The sequence below is a fragment of the Pecten maximus genome, chromosome 5 (genome assembly GCF_902652985.1).
Source record: "Pecten maximus chromosome 5, xPecMax1.1, whole genome shotgun sequence".
Lineage (NCBI taxonomy): Eukaryota > Metazoa > Mollusca > Bivalvia > Pectinida > Pectinidae > Pecten > Pecten maximus.
Genome location: NC_047019.1, coordinates 25,152,109 through 25,171,736, shown reverse-complemented (window position 1 = coordinate 25,171,736; position 19,628 = coordinate 25,152,109). Strand labels below are relative to the sequence as shown.

At 33.3% G+C, this 19,628-nt stretch overlaps 1 protein-coding gene across 1 annotated transcript; it reads right to left on the bottom strand.

The window, feature by feature from the left end:
* Positions 1 to 508: 508 nt before the first annotated feature.
* Positions 509 to 3,461, bottom strand: LOC117327635. The gene is made up of 3 exons (XM_033884697.1): positions 3,296 to 3,461; positions 2,708 to 2,805; positions 509 to 1,342 (listed from the first exon to the last, which is right to left on the bottom strand). Exons 1-3 carry the CDS (start codon positions 3,360 to 3,362, stop codon positions 1,205 to 1,207), a joined length of 303 nt encoding a protein of 100 aa, XP_033740588.1. The 5' UTR covers positions 3,363 to 3,461; the 3' UTR covers positions 509 to 1,204.
* Positions 3,462 to 19,628: the final 16,167 nt, after the last annotated feature.

The following is a 19,628-nucleotide window of genomic DNA, read 5'->3' as shown; positions in this document are numbered from 1 at the left end:
TCTCATTTGGTTAGTTTATATCGACGAGTTAGCACTCTAAAGTAAACAAGACAAGCAGCTTTTGCAAAATGGACAAAATCGGTTAGGGTTAGGGTGAAAGAGTCTGTCATTGTCATGGCTGCCATTCACGAGTGTGGCTTTAACTTGATTGAGCATCCACCTTATTCACCTGATATCGCTCCATCAGATTTTTTTTCAAAACTGAAAACAGCTATTTCAGGCACCCCAACCCTAACCCTAACATGCAGTGGATGACTTTCTGAAAAGCCAGAAAAGGAGTTCTGTAAAAGTGGCGTTGAGACCTTTAAACACCGTTGGCAAAAGTGTATAGATACGGAAGGGGATTGTATTGAAAAATAATACAATATATCAGGCAAAATTAAAATCCTTCAATATAAGGCTCACAACTTATCAATCAGCCCTCGTATGTTATATAAACGGTAAGAGCTGTTATAGTAATTGCCTAAGCAAGTCATAAAAAAAAGAAAAAAAAATATGCGTGTGTTAAAAATAGTTTTAATTGAAAACAATATTTCATATAACAATTTGTAAAAAATAGAGATATAAAATCGCCTGTTTGATGAATTTATAAAAAATATTGCATAGTAATTTTTATAAACAATAGCATCACAAACATTTATTCGATTTCTACGGTCTCACAATAAATTAAGTAGCTTACGTAAGCATACACAAACATACATACATTAAAGTTAAAATTCATTGTATAGCCATCATCTTGTGTATAACCAGACACAACACGCATACATTTAACATTGCTGACACTCCATTATTCGCTAACACTAACACTACCACATTTATATTACAGCGGTTCCTACACACATACACTATGTAAACGCTTACACTACTCATATCAACGATTACACTAGATCATTTACGTTACACAACATCTTAACGCTGATCACTGTATCATTTACATCATATCAGTTCCATTTTAGCGGTTCTGTACACATACACTACACATACTCTACATTGCGGAGATTATAACTTCAACAAGATTATTGCATCATTTTCATTTAAGCGATTTCTGCAAACATACACACATAAAATCGTAAAAACGCTAACACTAAACGATTTAAATCATAGCAGTTCCTTCACACAGCATTTACATCTTAGCGGTTCCTTTGTATATAAAGTTCCGTTTATACGTACAGACATATATCAACGACAACACTGCAACATTCACTCAGTAGCGGTTCCTCCTGTGTATAAATTTCCTTGTACTTGTTGACCTTTGCAGTGGATGGTTCGATGACCTTCGATTTCGCTGCATTGATTCTACCTCCTCGACCAGATAGTTCAGCTTCATATCTAAACACCGTATCTGTAAAAACCAACAGAGAAAAAAAGTGATACACTGTTGTCACGGTGTGGTGAGGATGAGATACCTTGGATATCATTATGTTAGTTTTATGTAGGCGAACCTTAATGTGTTGACTGTCAATACTCCATCGTGTAGATGTTGAAATAGTAATGGACATGACTATACAAATGTCCATTTAAAAAAAAGGTGGAGACATGAATGAGTCAATTCATAACCTCATATAATGTTTTTGATAATGCTTAACGTTCGTTGAATCAATTAATATTATTTAGTTGAAATGGGTCCCAATTTTAATTTCTTTTCTAGATTATTCTTTGATAGTGTGTAAAATCGTGACTGATTCCTTTTCATATATTACATATGAAATATAGTTTATTCAGTTAAGAAAGACAATATATAAGTCTATATTAAGCAGTAGCTAGCAGTGTGCATATTATGTAATATAATATTGATATAAAAATATCGATCATCGTTTTTATGCTAAATTTGCAAGTGCGCTGTTTCAACTATCCTCATTATTAAAACTGGTTGATATATTTTTTTTAATATATCAAAGGATAATGATTCTTGTTCTAATCAATTTTGATGTTTGACATATCTAAGAATCTTTACGATAAATAATGATTTATACGCTTACCACCAAGTCCATTGACACCTCTAGAAATTCTACATGGTTTCTAAAGTATATATACAGTCAATGTCAAAAGTCACTTAAACCTTATTGTACACTAAAAGCCTCGTCATTGTTAACAATTGAAATCGGTTCTAATCTTATTTATAGACTTTCTAATTTCTAAACTAATATTTACGCATTTCTTGAATTTTTGTCTTATTCTTTACTATAAAATTGCATCTGTTTGACCTCTACTAGTTCTAGGTAGGTACACGTTACTCGATCCAGATTTTTGCAGGTTTCACTGATAATGTCCCTAAAGATAGAGGTTCGGTGTATATCTAAACTGATTTTGTCCCAAAACGACTTTTGCGTTTCTGGGGTAGTTAAGTACAATTTTATAATGTTAATATATACTTTATTCTAATATACACATTATTACTTCGTTTAAAAATGTGCCTAATACGGATACTTGTATACTCGATGTTTTTTATTCCACTATTTATAACTAAGTATTGATGGGTGCAATATATACTATATACTAAAAAGAATATTAAAATGTTTCTTATTTTACTACAATTTAATTAACGGGTTTTGTGTATTTCATTTACCAATCTTAGACAGTCGACTTCTTTAAGCTTCTGTTTGTTTAAGTCTGAGATTTTAATAGGAATATTTCTTGTCGGCGTTCTTCGTAAACAAGTAAGAAAACGAAGGCATTTCCTTTTTAATCTATTATACTGTATACATACCTTATCTAGCACTCTTGGTAAATTGCGCAACAAAAATCGATCATTTCTTCTGGTTTGGACTACATCTGTAAGCTCTGCGAAGTCGAGGTTTATATCATCTAAAACAAAAAATATAATGTATAAAACAACTATTAGTACTGAAACAAGCGTATGATTATTATATGAAAATCGATTTAAAATTGCTTTGAGATTTGACAAAAATAATTCATTTTTAAATCAAACGTGTTGTATCTAATGTTAACGCAAATAATTTCGTGTGGATATAAAATAAACCTTTGATTAAAAGAATAATACATCAATCATATATCAGCACACATTACTAAACAGAGCTATCCGCCACATTACATCAATTGATTATGCAATATTGTACACGACGACACAATGGTTACATGGCGACGCTAGCGTATATCTCGCCATAGGAACCAGAGCAAGCAACTCAATTTAAATTAAAAAAAATAAAATAAGATTCAAGGTATTAATCTGAAAATTTGACGTGTAAAGAGCTTTGTTTTTAGCGATATTTTCTATCATTCAAATATTTATATATATATAATAACTTTATTTGTTGTGAATACACGTGGTACTTACTACACTCATTGGCCTTTGTCGGGATCACCAACAATATAAATAGTATTACTACGCATAAATTCCTCATAGTTAGTCCCCTGTCTGTAGTGGTATTGGGAGGTTGTCGCTCGTCGTGGTGTCAGAGGCTGTATGAAAAGAACAACCAAAAGTACCATTTTTATATGTTTAGAGGGTCCAGGGAGTGGTATAAGTATTCAATAGAAATTATTCATTCGTTCGTCGCGTGGTGCTTTAGTCGCTCGAGTGACCCCGTCCTGTGTGATATGTACTTGGCATGCGCCTCACTGGAGGTCATACAATATAATATTATAATGGAGCTATATTGAAGTTTGAAAAGAAATTTAGTTGTGTGCAAAATGTTTGAACGGTTGGTCATGAATGAACCCTTCTCACTAATCTGTGTATATTGATACGTTTTATAGGATTATCGTGTTACGACGAAAGCTTGTATTAAAACATAATCAACATCGACTGTTGTTATGTATAAACCTTTCCCTGTAGTCTTTTTAAGCAGTTATTTATTATGAAAAAGAAACAATGCAAACATTATCACTTCATTTAAATTAAAGAAAATAAAATATTATTGTTACTGACAAACATCTAGCCTATGTTAATATTCGCTGATTCGGAAAAGTTATAACGAAAACCTAGATTATTATCGGATACTTGAATTAAAGTGGCTATTTCAATAAGTCCAGATAGTTGCTATTTTCGAAGATGAATATGATCAGTGGAAATAGACACATCGACCTTGAAAGTGTTATTAATAGAGGAAATTGTGGTAGCTTTTATGATAACCATCTAGATATGAAAAAATATATATCTTCTATGTTTTGATTTTTTTGTTATCCGATTATTGCAATCCTTACTCTGATTTTTATCTCAGAATATTGATATTGGATCAGCTAGTGTTTCGTGCTTTAAGACAACTGCCTTACACGCATTGCATTTTGGGAATAATTTTAGTTCCACATTAGTGATGCAAATTGAGACAAGTTACATATTGTTTTATTAATATTTCTTTATATCAAGCCATCTTTACTGAAACCATACATTTTACCTATGTCCTTTTGTTAGATAAAGCTTTATTATCATTAGTTTATATTACACTATTGCAACCGTGATCAATAAATCTTTATCAAAAGCACTAACTTTTGAAAAATTCGTTTTCTCGGTTTGGCAGATATTGTATTTCGAAATATTTCAAGTACAAGCCATAGAACGAATGTAAACAGGTTAATATATCGTCTATGGAAAAAGGTCACTACATGCTTACTCATACAATCTAAAAATTCATTTTGAAGTTTGGTATACCTAATTTTAAAACTGAATCTTCGCAAAAAGTCATTAAAGGGCGCTTTTTAAGATAATTTTGTTTTCTAAAGCCCCCCTTTCTATGAACAATACGTCTGTAATGTCAAGGAATTTTTTTTTCAATACCGAACAATGTAAGGTTTCAAGATGATTACATATTCAAGATTACATAACATATATGCTCCTGCGTGGGATAACGTTTTAAGGGGGTCTTCATATCGACCAGAACCACTGTGTTATAAAAATGTAAATAACGGAAATAGTTAAGTATGTACCAATAAATTCTTTCCTTTTTAATCAGTCACCCTAGAATAAGAACAGCTTTTAACAATGTAATCCTTAATATATTTTGTTTTAATCTCCATCAGATTCCCAAGGTAAAACATTTGAGAGTGTTATAAGGGATTGTCCTCTTTACAAAGAACTGCAGAAAAAATGCCTTGAACACCCCTAAGGCTACAAAGAAATATACTACAGTAGTATACTACTTCCGACCCTGTTGAAACAGATGAATGAAACTGTGTTAGTGGTGGGCGTAGCTATGTGGTAGCTATGACCTGTTTATCCGTCTATAAATAACATATCGTCATGTGTATTCGCCCCCTGCTACTGTTACACTTTCTATATTGACACTTAAGTAAACATAAGATATACAACCTTTGTATACGTCGATGTAAATTGTAGTTAATGTTCAATTCTAACGAAAACCTTTAAACAATATGTAGGTCGCACCGTGCATAGTTGTGCCGAATGTTACAGGTAAGTAATTGGGTGAAAGGCCGTGCACTGGGTGACTTAGTACTGTCTATTTTTACCCGATAGGACACAAATGCTATGTCATACTGTAACAAAACAGCAATGCGACTTTTACGCTGTTAACTTATAAAAACAGATCATATAGTCTTTGATGTGTATAAATAAAAACTTATCTAGATGACATCAACGCGTTGATGATGTTGCCAAATTTTCGAGCAGCAGCATACTTAATCATCTGTGATATCTGATTATAATTGTATTTGAGATGAGGTCTGAAAGACTATTACGAATCCTCCTTGAAGATATTAACTATTTTGTGGTAAATAGACGTCTTTGATCATATATTCTTTTATATACCTAAGGTAAATAGGTTTAAACAGATAATATTAGTGAGATCTCTTGGGGACATCGCGGTATCCCATATCTACAAAGATTCATTAAGTGCAACTGGTGGTCCTCACGTGCTAGTTAATTTCACAATACGGATGTCACAATGTTTAATTAGCTGCTCCCAAGGTTATATTAATGTAATTGTAAGTATTGTGTAATCTGAGACTTGCTACAATGTGGAAAAGCTTTCTGATCATTTCTATTAACCTCCTGTGTTGTATAATATAAAATTAAACAATGCTCACCAGAAGGACGAGTATTTAGGGATATTTTCATGCAAGTGTATGACCCGACTTTTAGCGAATCTTTCACTTGAACAAAACTATTTGTATCTTAGCATAAATAACATATATACAGCATGTTAAAGAAATAAATGTATGTACCTTTTGTCTAATATTATCGAATTAAGTGGCCTATCTTGATCTGGATCAACTAATTACAAAACTGAAGAAAAAACTCTTAGTGATTCTATTTGTTCGAATGGTAATAGGTCTTTTGTTTTTATTCAAACTGTGACACAAAAAGAATATTTAACTTCAATCAAAATGTAATAAAAGGTTTATGGTAGGCATCGACCATCTAATCCCCTTTGAATTTGTGTCATATTTTGAACATATTTGTATTGGATACATTTAGTTTAATCGGATTCAATTACTAATCGACTGGTTATTCAAACTCTATTCAGATTAATTATGACAAAAAGCAAATACCTTATATAGACGCTATAAGGTGAACATTCTTTATCCAAAATAACTTATCATTTATTGATATTTATTATAAAATAAATCCTTAGCCACAAAGTTCATTACGTCGTCTCCAAATAAAAAAAAAATACCTGAAATAACTCATTCTCTATAATACCCGGAGGTAACATTGACATTCTCGCCGATATCTAAGTCACTTTGTCATTCACAATGATAACCGAGGGTAAATCTGTCATTTCCGCACCAGGTTGCCACAGCTCTATTTGGTCTGAAATTTTAAAAAAAAATGTATTTAATTTGTGCATTCTGGTTGTTTGGGTGCATGAGGAATGCACGCTACAAACGAACTTCACGATAATTCTATATTTTTAGGAAATGCACGCATCAACATACGTTTACTTTGATAGATAAACATGTAAATCATGGAACCTGTTATTATAATGCGTCAAGTGCATGAGGTGCATTTCACATTCTTTTTTATCTTTTATTTTTAGGAAATCGGCGACATCAGCATACCTGTGTTCCCGTAAGGGATGAGTGTGTGTCGACACAATGGCCAGGTGTGCGCCTATTGGTACCTAACACCACAGAAGCACTACTTACATGGTCGAATTACCACAGGAATGCATTGAAGAATGGTTGTGTCAAGGAATGGTTGGAGATTTTTGAGGATTGATATTTTACTGAACGAAGGAAGTGATCGCAATTTGAATGATAATAACATTCACTTTCATTTGTAAATTGTATACAGCTGTCTTTCCTTACTCCACAGATAACATTCCAATCCATTCAATATAGTTTGATGTTTGATATCAGAATTGTCGGTAAGCACATCAACTATTAAAAAGGATTAATTGGTAAACACATGAAATATTTGATATGGCATTATTATAGACTTAAGAGGTCCACGCTTATATTACTGGTAAAGGTTGGTAACTTAATATGTAAATGTAAATGTTTATAAAAAGTATTAGTGAAATATATAATTGACAATAAGATTGATATCTCAATATATTTATCGGCATATGAAACAGAATTGATCAAGAAATATATCATAATGAATATGTCAGATATCAGTTACATGATTGAAAATCAAATCAGAATCAACAGATAAAGATTGATATCGGAATTACGATGTTTGAAAAATATTGATATAAGAATTAATTGTTAAAATACAGAATGGATTATTAAAAGTGATATCAGAATTAATTGGTAAAATATAGAATGAATTATTGAGATTGTTATCCTAACTAATGAGTTAAATGTTTATTGGTAAAATAGGAAATAGAACATTAAGATTTATGTCTGTATCAATTGCTAAAAAGAAGTTATTAGTATAATAACAAGATTGATATCGGAACTAAGTTGTCAATATCTGAAATATAATATAAGGAATGATGCACTACTTATCTATAACCGAATCAATTGGATGATAAACATGAAACACTAGTAGACAGACTGCTAAAATAATGTAGATATTATATATATTTCAGTTAATGCTGAAGAAAGTGACTTGTCAGTTCGGAAAAAGTAGGTCGCATCAAGGCATGATCATTGTATTTTGCAGTTTTGTCCGATATATTTTTTCTCCCATTCTTCACAGACGAGTCTCTGTTTTTTGGTATAGAAAAATAACTCTGACCATAGAAAATACAGGTCACTCGCGCTATGACGTCACTCACAATAGCGTAACATCAATATTTTATGTTGCTTAAAAACGTAACAAAATAACACATCTTAAGGACAATGATGATAGTGCGATAACAAAAATCACACCTCTAAAATATTCTACTTTTTTAAAAAGTATGTGAGAAAACTAAAAAATCATAGGCTTGTACCGTTGACAGGGATATATCATCCGCATGTAATATTCTATTAGTCTACAACTATATTATATTATTTCACCGTAAACTATAACTGGGGTGTACTGATGAAGATAAACATTTTAAAGAGTGAAGGACATACCATTTCTTATTAGCTATGATAGAGCACATCCCCACTCACTATAACGCCTAACTACCACAAATATGTAAGCGTTGTCCTAATGACTAACGAGGTTCTGAAGCAGGGTGACCTAACTATCAAAAATGTACGTTGGTGTCTCTAATATATTATTATGTATTCATTGCCATGTTAGCCCGCTCCTCTTGGGTACTACAAAGAGACAACAATGCTTGGTACAAATCAAGTGTAAAGTAATGATGCTTAAGGACTATTGAAACCCTAAATAGATCAAAAGTCTAAAAATAACAAAAAATGAACCGAGCAGCCCTGTAGCACCTCAACAACATAAAACAGAAACACAAGACGTCGTAACAAACAATACAATATGTCGTCATAATACAATAACTCTTGTGTGTCGTTCAATTCTTTCACATTGCTGTTTCGTTTGCTCTCGTGGCGGATGTCACGATTCTTACTTACAATCGCACCAGTTTGGAATATTTACGTGCGGGGGTCTCTCTGTTAATCTACAATCTCTTCATATTTTGTGCGCTTTATATCGATTCTAAGTTTGATATACGTTTCGTATACTTGTAATTGGGTATTGAACTGCCTTCTTTGGCGTGTAATTGTCCTATAATTGTCACAACATTGCAGACAAATTGAAATAACGAGCTAAGATTAATTCATCTTCAATCCTATGAGAATTATAGGACAATACGTTTCCAAAAAAAAAAGTTTATTACTTATATTTTAGGTTTTTTTTTAATAAACGTTTGTCTTATATTCAACCTGTAAAAGTGATAACACATTGCAAAATTCGATTTCGCTGTCAGTGGGACCTCTTTTGTGACGTCACAAACATACACGGCCGTTCTCAGCAAAAGCTACAATTGGTGGAATAAGGCACAAAATCATCAATGAAACTTCTCAATATTTTAATCGATATATTCCACCATGTTGATAACCACCTTTTAAACATTATAACTATTTCTATTATTGCAAGTTGCATCGATCCATCGCGTATTTTAATCCGGCAGCCCGAATTTTCGTGACCTCAAAAACACACTGAATATAGTGATATCAGACAGAACGACTTCATTTAGGAAGACGTCACGAACATTGTTTTTTATATTACTACACCAATGGAAATATATTAAACATACGATGTGGTAAGATGATATAGTGACAATAAGGAAAATATGAAAATATTTGTCGATATATTATCTTGCTTTTCATATCCTTCACTATCAGACATTTATAACATAGGTTAGTATCGATGCATCTCTATAGGTCGGTATTGCTTTAGACCGATCATAATTTTCTTTACTTCCTTTCTGTATCTTCATACTTTGGGCCAAGCATCACTTAAGAGGACGAAACAGCTCTATATTGGGTTTTTTTCATTATCCGGGATATGCTGTATTGAGGATTAAAGTCGTGTTTATTTGTCATTCTAATGTGTTTTTATTGCTTTTTCAAATAAAACAAGGTATACAATTATTAAATTTACCACATATAGTATGGTATATGATTGATTTACCTCCCATTCAATACAGTATGATTTGTTGATATTATTTTATTGACATCGTCTTGTTGACGAGGATATACACTGCGGTATAAAATAGGAAGCCGATATTTTTGTTCGAGTTTCAAAACCTCTTATATCTAAAGTAAACTCATTATAATCCATCTACAATGTGGACGAACTTTTTATATTAAAAACAACAACAAAACGTTTATCCTTCGCCAACAATAGGATAAAACCTATTATCGTTAGGGTTCCCTGAGAGTCTCATTATAGTTCTCACACAATTACAGGAAACCTCAAGTCTTCCGAGTTTTCAACGAAATCTTCAGTCTACTGTTGTGTTGAAGCTTCATTTAAAACTTCACCTTTGTGAATTTGTAACTCCAAAAATAATAAGCCTTACATTCAAAAAGGAAAGGATGGTGCTGTTGTCGTTAGTTCATCTCATTAAATCTATAACACAACTTCTTGTGAAGTATATCCAATTATAGATATCACAACTGAAAAACATTTTCTGATTTCCCTTACAGCGTATTTTAACATGGTAAAGCTACACACCGCAAAGCATCTCCACGTGGTCGCTTCCAGTTCAGTCGTTATCGTAAGGTTAAATCTCCCATATATAATGAAAGCTGAATCTTACGTGATTCTTGTATTTTTGTGAGCGCTATGAAACATAACTGATTAACATGAATGGAAATATATCTGGTAAAAGACGGCTAGAAATCCGTGTGAACGTGAAGTGATAGCTGCCTCAAGTGTAGTGAAAATAATATGTCGTGTTGTGTGAAATATCTCATATCGCTTGGTTGACCAGGATGTGTCGTACCGAGTGATTACATGTTGATTGTTGATCAGAAGATGTCGTATCGAGTTATAAAATGTTTGTTGTTGATCAGAAGGTGTCGTATCGAGTTATAAAATGTTGATTGTTAACCAGAAGGTGTCGTATCGAGTTATAAAATGTTGGTTGTTGACCAGAAGGTGTCGTACCGAGTGATAACATGTTTGTTGTTGATCAGAAGGTGTCGTACTGTGTGATAAAATGTTGATTGTTGACCAGAAGGTGTCGTACCGAGTGATAGCATGTTTGTTGTTGACGAGAATGTGTCATATTATATAATAATGTGCTGTTCGTTGAAAACTAGGTGTCGAATATAGTCAGGTTTAAGGTTTTGTGTCATTCAGTTTTGGTGTACTCTGTAAACGCTTCGATATAGTATGATCGTTTATTTGCTCGTGAAAAAAAATGAAGAAGACTTAATATCAATGATGAATTGCTGATTTACTTCATGTAATATAAATAAATATAGGTTAGGAAATAGATTAGAGATAAGGAGATGTAGCAGGCAGGACCTCCCCGACACAACCTCGCCACGTTATGAGGGTGTCTGTTACCCCATGTACAGTCAGAGAAGCCTTGGTGGGCGAGCCCCCCGGTAAGATCGGTCAACGGAGTGCGCTAATAGGATTACAACACGAGGGAATTTGTGAATGAGTTTAAATACCATAGGTGAATATGTTAAAGCAAGATAAATAGTGCGATAATCATAAACACTCACACGCATAAGGGAATAGTCGAAAGCTATGAATGGCAGTTAAGATCGATGTGATTGTAGTACACAGGTAGTTCAATATTAACTTCCGTGACTTACCTGTAGGTTACACTCAACATTGTAAATAGAAATAAAACTCTTTGTTAAGCTATCACGTGATCCGCAGGGGTCTACAAAGACAAAAAAAGATTGCCATTATACCTCATTTGTGTGATAGAGAATAGCCACCCCGAATCGAACTCAGCCCGTAAATAACTACAACTGTTATATCCCGTTTATATTTTCGCACTCGACCGATTTCGTAGTTCACTATTATCTTAAGTGCAGTAGTATTTTTGTAACTGAGACGATATTTCTATCTTGAGGTCTAATCCCACTACTGAACAACTTCTGTACTCTAATATCACACCTTTCCTTCCCAACACAGTCATCCTTTGGCGAGTGTGGCGCACCTGAACCGCAACAACTATCAAGTATCTTCATTCATTTTCTTTATTTAAAATCAAATATGTAACTAACGATATATCCCCTATCGTCCTGATGAAGCCATTAATTGATGAATTGTATTACTCCAAAGATTGGCGAGCTGTGTGGACTTGTTATTTTATTCTGATTGATTTCATTTTCCATTTATTAGATATATTTTTGTTAATCAATGATAAAATGTCGTTTTTTCTGTTATACCATTGGTACATTTAATTAGTTTGCACTTTGATATTTATTAAACATTTCTTTTTTTTTACATTTCCGTACACAAATATACGTGTACATTTTCACATCCTCAATAGGGCTGTTAACATTTGCCATACAATTGTTACATTGATAATACAGTTTTTACATTTGCCATACATTTGCCATACAGTTGTTACATTTGCCATACAATTGTTACATTTGCCATACAAGTGTTACATTTGCCATACAATTGTTTCATTTGCCATACAATTGTAACATTTGCCATACAATTGTTTCATTTGCCATACAATTGTAACATTTGCCATACAATTGTTGCATTTGCCATACAATTGTTGCATTTGCCATACAATTGTAACATTTGCCATACAATTCTTACATTTATGCTGCATTTGTTGCATTTAAAATACCAGTTGTATAATTGTAGTACAACTGTTACATATTTAATGCAGTGTACAATAACACAATCGTTATATTTATGATATTTTATCTTTTACATTTTAAATACAATTGTTACATTTGTTATCCAATTGTTATATTTGTAGTACAATTGTTACGTTAATCATACAATTAGTTTAACCACAACAGGGTAGGTGTATGTATAACTATTATATCACGAACAAATTACAATATCATCTAATTGATAAATATCATATCACATAATTGTTATATAAAACATTTGTTATATTTTTTTATTACTGCATCATACGGCTAACTATTTTTTTCTTCTCTGTAATGCTTAGTGTCTTAAGGACAAAAGCACGGAAGTTTAGGAATGTTTAGCTACATAATCACTCTAGCCATATACACTAACGCCGTTAGTTCAATGAATATGATGCATTTCGGATACTGGCTATGTTTTGAGGTGGGTTTTTTTTTAATTTTTTTTTTTTACTATTAACATATACAAGGATTCATAAACAAATTTAAGTGATTTCCAGGAATGTACAAACGTCACATACTTGTAATATAAGTAGCACCTTTACATAGGAATTTAGTAATAGATGCAGTACCTGCAAGAACGCTTCAGTCAGCAAGTCCAGAAGCAAAGCCCTATTTACGTTAAATGTTGCCGTATGTCATGACTTGTCCCTATATTCACAAGCCATGCAAACAATCTTTACAAATATTCAAGTAGTCTTGTCTGAACAAGGAGGCACAGGTACTGAACGTGTCGAAGGTTCGTGTACATCATTTCTTGTTAATGGTTACGATCAATCTACTATTGTTTGTGTTATATACATTGTAACTCATGTATTAGCCTACTCCTCTTGTTTGTATTATATAACTCAGATATCAGTCTACTCCTCTTGTTTGTATTATATAACTCAGATATCAGTCTACTCATCTTGTTTGTATTATATAACTCATGTATCAGCTTACTCCTCTTGTTTGTATTATATAACTCATATATCAGCCTACTCCTCTTGTTTGTATTATATAACTCATATATCAGCCTACTCATCTTGTTTGTATTATATAACTCATATATCAGCCTACTCCTATTGTTTGTATTATATAACTCATATATCAGCCTACTCCTCTTGTTTGTATTATATAACTCATATATCAGCCTACTCCTCTTGTTTGTATTATATAACTCAGATATCAGCCTACTCCTCTTGTTTGTATCATATCAAATATCACCCTACTCCTCTTGTTTGTATTATATAACTCATATACATATACCAGCCTACTCATCTTGTTTGTATTATATAACTCATATATTAGCCTACTCCGGGCAACATGAAGTATTCGGCATCTCAATATGATATAAAAGTATGCGTGTGTTAGAAATTGAGTACGCTAGAATCAACCTGAAACCGTATCTAAAGCACGTATCATTCAAAAACGGATAAAGATGAGGATGGATAGGTCATCTGATTCTTATCAATATCTGTTTTGTTAGGACAATAATGACTATTTGTTTGTGAGGATTCCTAAAAACTGATTTTGGCTTGACCGTACCCGGGCGGGGTCGGCAATGAACATGCCTGTTTGATTCCCACGTTGATATGTATTATAGATATTTGGTTAAGCACACGTGCATATATAGATATCAAAGAAGTAACTGTGTTATGAACAAAGACATGAAATGCCTCGGCGTTTGGAATCTCGAACTTATGTCTTTCCTTTGAATATAAACTGAAAATTTCTAATGTAATTGACATTTATTTATCAGGGTTGGGTGTTAAGACACTATTATCCAGCAACGATTTTTATCAAGACACTTTACTAAGATAAGTTTTGATTTTTCTTTAAAAGCTGGTAAAATATATTACGTTCTTAGTTATCAAAGGAATGGCTTTATTTTAAGCTACTTGAAATTAACACCGGAAACCCAAATCGTAAACAACAGGAAATGTGACATTGTGTACTGAGAAACTGCACTTAGTGGATTGTGAATTTCGAATATCCTTAAGTCAATATTGAAAATCCTTTTCTCAAAGTTTATCCTCTATTCAGACTTTTCGTTTCCTCTCTTTACAATACCATACCAAATTCCGAACTAAGAAAAACCTCCGCATTATAAAGAACTATCAACTTGAAGTCAAAATAAAATAAAAATGAAGACGAGTCTGTGTTGCTTGCCAATATAGGTACTAATGCTGACCACTTGTCTGTAACGTTATAACAAGTCCTGTTTCCAAAAGCGAAGTGTGCTTGCCACATACCAAAATTACCTTACGTGCGCATTTTCAGGTTTTTGAAATACATAATTGTTGCTTAGCATGCCTTAGAGTTGAGGATAAAGACAATGAGTTAAAAGCATGTTTTAAAACCTTTCTTAAATCCCTACGAACAATATTGTATTTCTGGCTGCCTAGATATTTTCACATTTTTAGAAAGACTGGTATTCAGCTACTTTAATCACGCCTTATACACAACAACCTTTTAGAATGTCGGCAGATGGTAAGTCTGGGGACATACCTTAAGCATATGTTATTCCTAGATCCCATAAGAATCCGTAATTAACAACGTTAAGTCGATGTTCCGCTTGGCTAAGGCCAATCAAGTCATTCAAATTTCCTTATCCTTATGTGTCAAGTATTCTTCTGCGAGCATTAGAATTTGGAGTGTTCCCTTCATACATGTAGGTGAGGATAGACAAATCTTAACCAGCTGAAAAAGGAGAGGCACGTACCCAATTATATGTTGACTATTTGCAATCAGGTATTGACGGGAGTAAGCCCTTCAGGAAGCAGACCAACGTAGACATTCACTTCTCAATGTATATAATTATCATCAGAACAAGTCAGAGATAAATACAGCAATATTAATCAAAGTAGGAATTAATAGAAAGTGGATTTTGCAGTGCTGTGATAACATTAAGCATCTTTACAACATAATATATTTGTATTTAAGAACATTTCACCTGTACCTGTTCCTCCTGTACAACCATTCCTCACTCCAAAATTGGGGAACTTCTGCGTTCTGTTGTGTTAATGATACCTGATTTCCTTTTATTTGAGTTAGGTGATTTGAGATGTCCAAAATATAATTGGCAATACATTGAACCATTTGTTTGTTTACTTGCAAAGCAGTCATTATATTATGTTTACAACGACCTGCCTGTATTTATTTTTGTTATAGTTATTGTAAAAAGTGCAAATATCCACGAAAGTCGATTCGGCTGCACTTATTAACACTGATGGGGTAATAAAAAGAGCAACTTTCTCAAATGTTGTAGAAGAGCTATTTCAAAATCCGGACGAGGGGGCGCATAGACTTTTGCACAACTTCAGTCAGATTTTTTAACAGACAATTTAACTACCCAGTTTTCATACATATATCATGTAACCTAAATAACCTTTCGATGTGATACATTCAAACGCTTCCCTGGTGAAATTGTCATTCTAGTCATCGAAATGTTACACATGCATGTATACCCGGTTGCTATATACGGCAATATAAACGCGTTAACACTAAAATCTTAACATTTTTGCGCTTATTTACTTTGTAATTTCTATAAGTTTGTCTACATATTTATAGATTTTATCAATTGCATGTATGACTTATGTGTGTCTCAGCATCCATGTGTCAACCTGTCCTCTTCGAAATGTTATTTATTGGTATATAATATATCACTTTAATGAATAACACATGAAAATGGATTACATTACGGTGACATTCCGTGTGTTTTTTTTATATTTAGATGTATGTAGTCTAAGCCGGTCAATTATTTCTGTACAAGTGACATTCAGTTAAGAAATGCTTTACTGTAATTCTAACGTTCATTCGAGACGAAGATGTTGCAAACAGCCGATGAACAGAAATAATCAGCTGATCACATTCAAAACCAAGAGAGATAACTCCTGCAGGTCTAGCCGACTGTTTGGTGAATTCCAGTGTTTTAACCAAGATGTCTTATCAGCGTTTCTTACAAATTCTACATTGTCGACACTGTATACATTGTTTCTACCAAATGGCACCCTTGGTAGAGAAATGTATCTTATAAACAACAACAAAGAAAATCGGTCGCGTTAAGACCGAATGTGACATACACTATAGTGACAGAACACGATAGTTTATAAAATCTAAATCTAACAGATAAAATAAGGAGCCAAACCTGATTTGGTGGTAATAGCTTCAAGTGTGTTACTTTTGGATTTGTATAAAGGATATGTAACGGCCTATTCTTGTTTTCATTCTATCAAAATTACTCTTTGTCAGCGATTTATCATTTTTAAAGAAATTTATAAACTTAAACTTCTGTATGGTATAGGAATTAAGGAAAACTTCTTGGTAAATTAAGGGACATTATTTAAAGGCGTTCTTTAAATTCTGTAATGCTTTCCTGTAATTTTTTTCCCCGTAGATTTTTTTTCAATTTAAGGACTTCTGGTGAATCGACCAGCCATTATACTATTGTTAAACGATAATAAAACCCTGATACATATCACCCAGGGAATATAAACGTGATAGATTAAATGACAGTTGGGCTGTAATTATATAATAGGGTAACATTATCGTGTGTTAGGATAGCTTTATCGTGTTACATAGCTCAGATGAATCGTGCTGTGTGTAATTACAGTAGTGATGTCATGATTGGCGATAAATCCGCTAAACCTGAAAGAGTTATCGCCCTTGTTTTGTCGGTTTAAGAATGTACCCGGTTTATGGGGAATCGACAGACGTCATCATTGCATATATCTGTGTGTACGGAACGGTGCAACATTCATTTAAACACTACAAGAAATATTTTTAAGCAATGCTCATATAATTTGTCCATGGTATGCATAATATAACACTTATGGTATTGGTTTTTAATTTACATTGATATTTACTATGGATATTTTGCAATCAAAATCAGCTGTATTTTACCGTTTGACGTCAGCGTAAAGCAGACTTGTTATTTTACAGAGTTCCAACAGAAATTTGATATTAGATAAAAAGTGGTTGTTCAAAAATAAAATAGAATAAAATACAACGACGGTTTTCAAAATTAATCTGGTGAGCTAGATTTTAACTATTATGATATAAGGTAGAAAAAATGCGAAATATCAGGATTTTGATATAGAGATCCGTATCTAGAGTTTTGACAGGTTATGCGATATATCATCACTCTTTAATAATGACACTGACGTTCTTTGATGTGTTGTAACTAAGGACTTAATACGGGATTAGATAAAGATAAACGGAGGATACTTGAAAGAAAAAGGCCAACAATAGTCCAATCAATTTAACTCGTCACTAGTATTAATATTGTGTTAAGTGTAAAGTGTGTACTACCCTACCAAGTCCTTCTAAACATTGCGTAACATCACTCGTCTATATTACACTTATATATAGATTGTTAGTTAGTGTCTCATTATCATTGTCCATGATTGAGTTCTAAATAAAAATTCATGTGATATCGTGGCTTAAGGATTATACAAAACGATACAATTGTTTATAACAATACTTTGATGCAATAGCGCAGAGTATTCAGAATAAAATCCCTGCTGGTTCTCGAAACATCGAATCCTCGCTCTCTATGCTAGCTAAGGGAAATCCCCAACAGATTGTACTATAACAGTGTCCTCGGCCTCCATTTTGAGAATTATATGGGTTTTAAACATTTGTAGTAACATTCGTCATCAGTATTGAATACTAATTTGTTTACAGCTATGATTAAATGTATATTAATACCAGATAATTTAATTCATTTTGTTTTTCGTAGCAAGCTCAGCTGCACGGTGGACTGTAGAGTGATAACGATTTAACAAGTGATTTGTACACGTGTACTGCCACGTCAGTTACCCACTACCTGATCACTGTTAGTGTCACGTAACTGTCTACATATACATGTACGTCATCACACTACACCTGTCATGGATAGGTGAGGCAATACTAGAGTGTGTCGTGTCTGTAAACAAGTCGATATTCTGTCGCTATATACCGTACGTCATCAGATGAACAGACGATTTAAACATCTCAAAATAATGTCAAATTACTTGAAACGTGAAAAACAGATACCACGCCTGTTTTTGTTTACTAGCTATCAGGTCATCTGACTCTGAGATGATGTTGAATAAGCGTTGTTATATTCTGGTCGTCCCAAATCTAACATGGCCATGGCGGCCATCTTGAAAACCACAAGCCCGACTGTGGAGATTTAACCGAACATTGTTGATTATGCCAAGGGAATAAGGAAGTGCTACGGTGGCGGCTATTTTGAAACATTATTAAACACCCACACATTATTGGAATAATTTTAAGACACATTAGTAATGTTCACCCAGTGGGATTCAGTTCAAACTAGCCTGAATCGATCCTGAGATGGCCCTGGTCAAGTGTTGTTATTTTTAAGTTAATCCGAAATCAAAGATGGCCACCATGTCAGCCATCTTGTAAAAAAAAACTCCCATCAAGTTCCTCTGCATGGTTGGATTGAGATAAGAATTGGAGGACATATTTAGGAAGGGAGGCAGACAAATACTTTCGAAAATATCATTTTCAACTTCTCCAGTTCCACCGATGGAATTTAGTTGAAACATGTCAGTGATGATCCTGAGACGGTCATCAGGGTATCAAGTAACTAACATTACTATACCGATTAGTACGTCAGTAACATTACTATACAGATAATCACGTCAGTAACATCACTACAAAGATAATCACGCCAGTAACACTACTACACAGATAATCACGTCAGTAACACTACTACACAGATAATCACGTCAGTAACATAAGTACACAGATAATCACGTCAGTAACATCAGTACACAGATAATCACGTCAGTAACATCAGTACACAGATAATCACGCCAGTAACACTACTACACAGATAATCACGCCAGTAACACTACTACACAGATAATCACGTCAGTAACATCAGTACACAGATAATCACGTCAGTAACACTACTACACAGATAATCACGTCAGTAACACTACTACACAGATAATCACGTCAGTAACATTACTACACAGATAATCACGTCAGTAACATCACTACACAGATAA

Coding starts and splice junctions, on each gene's coding strand:
- LOC117327635 (XM_033884697.1), bottom strand. CDS start 3,362: ATGAGGAATTTATGCGTAGTAATACTATTTATATTGTTGGTGATCCCG. Junction 2,806..3,295: donor GACAAAGGCCAATGAGTGTA/GTAAGTACCACG, acceptor TTTTTGTTTTAG/ATGATATAAACCTCGACTTC. Junction 1,343..2,707: donor TACCAAGAGTGCTAGATAAG/GTATGTATACAG, acceptor TGGTTTTTACAG/ATACGGTGTTTAGATATGAA.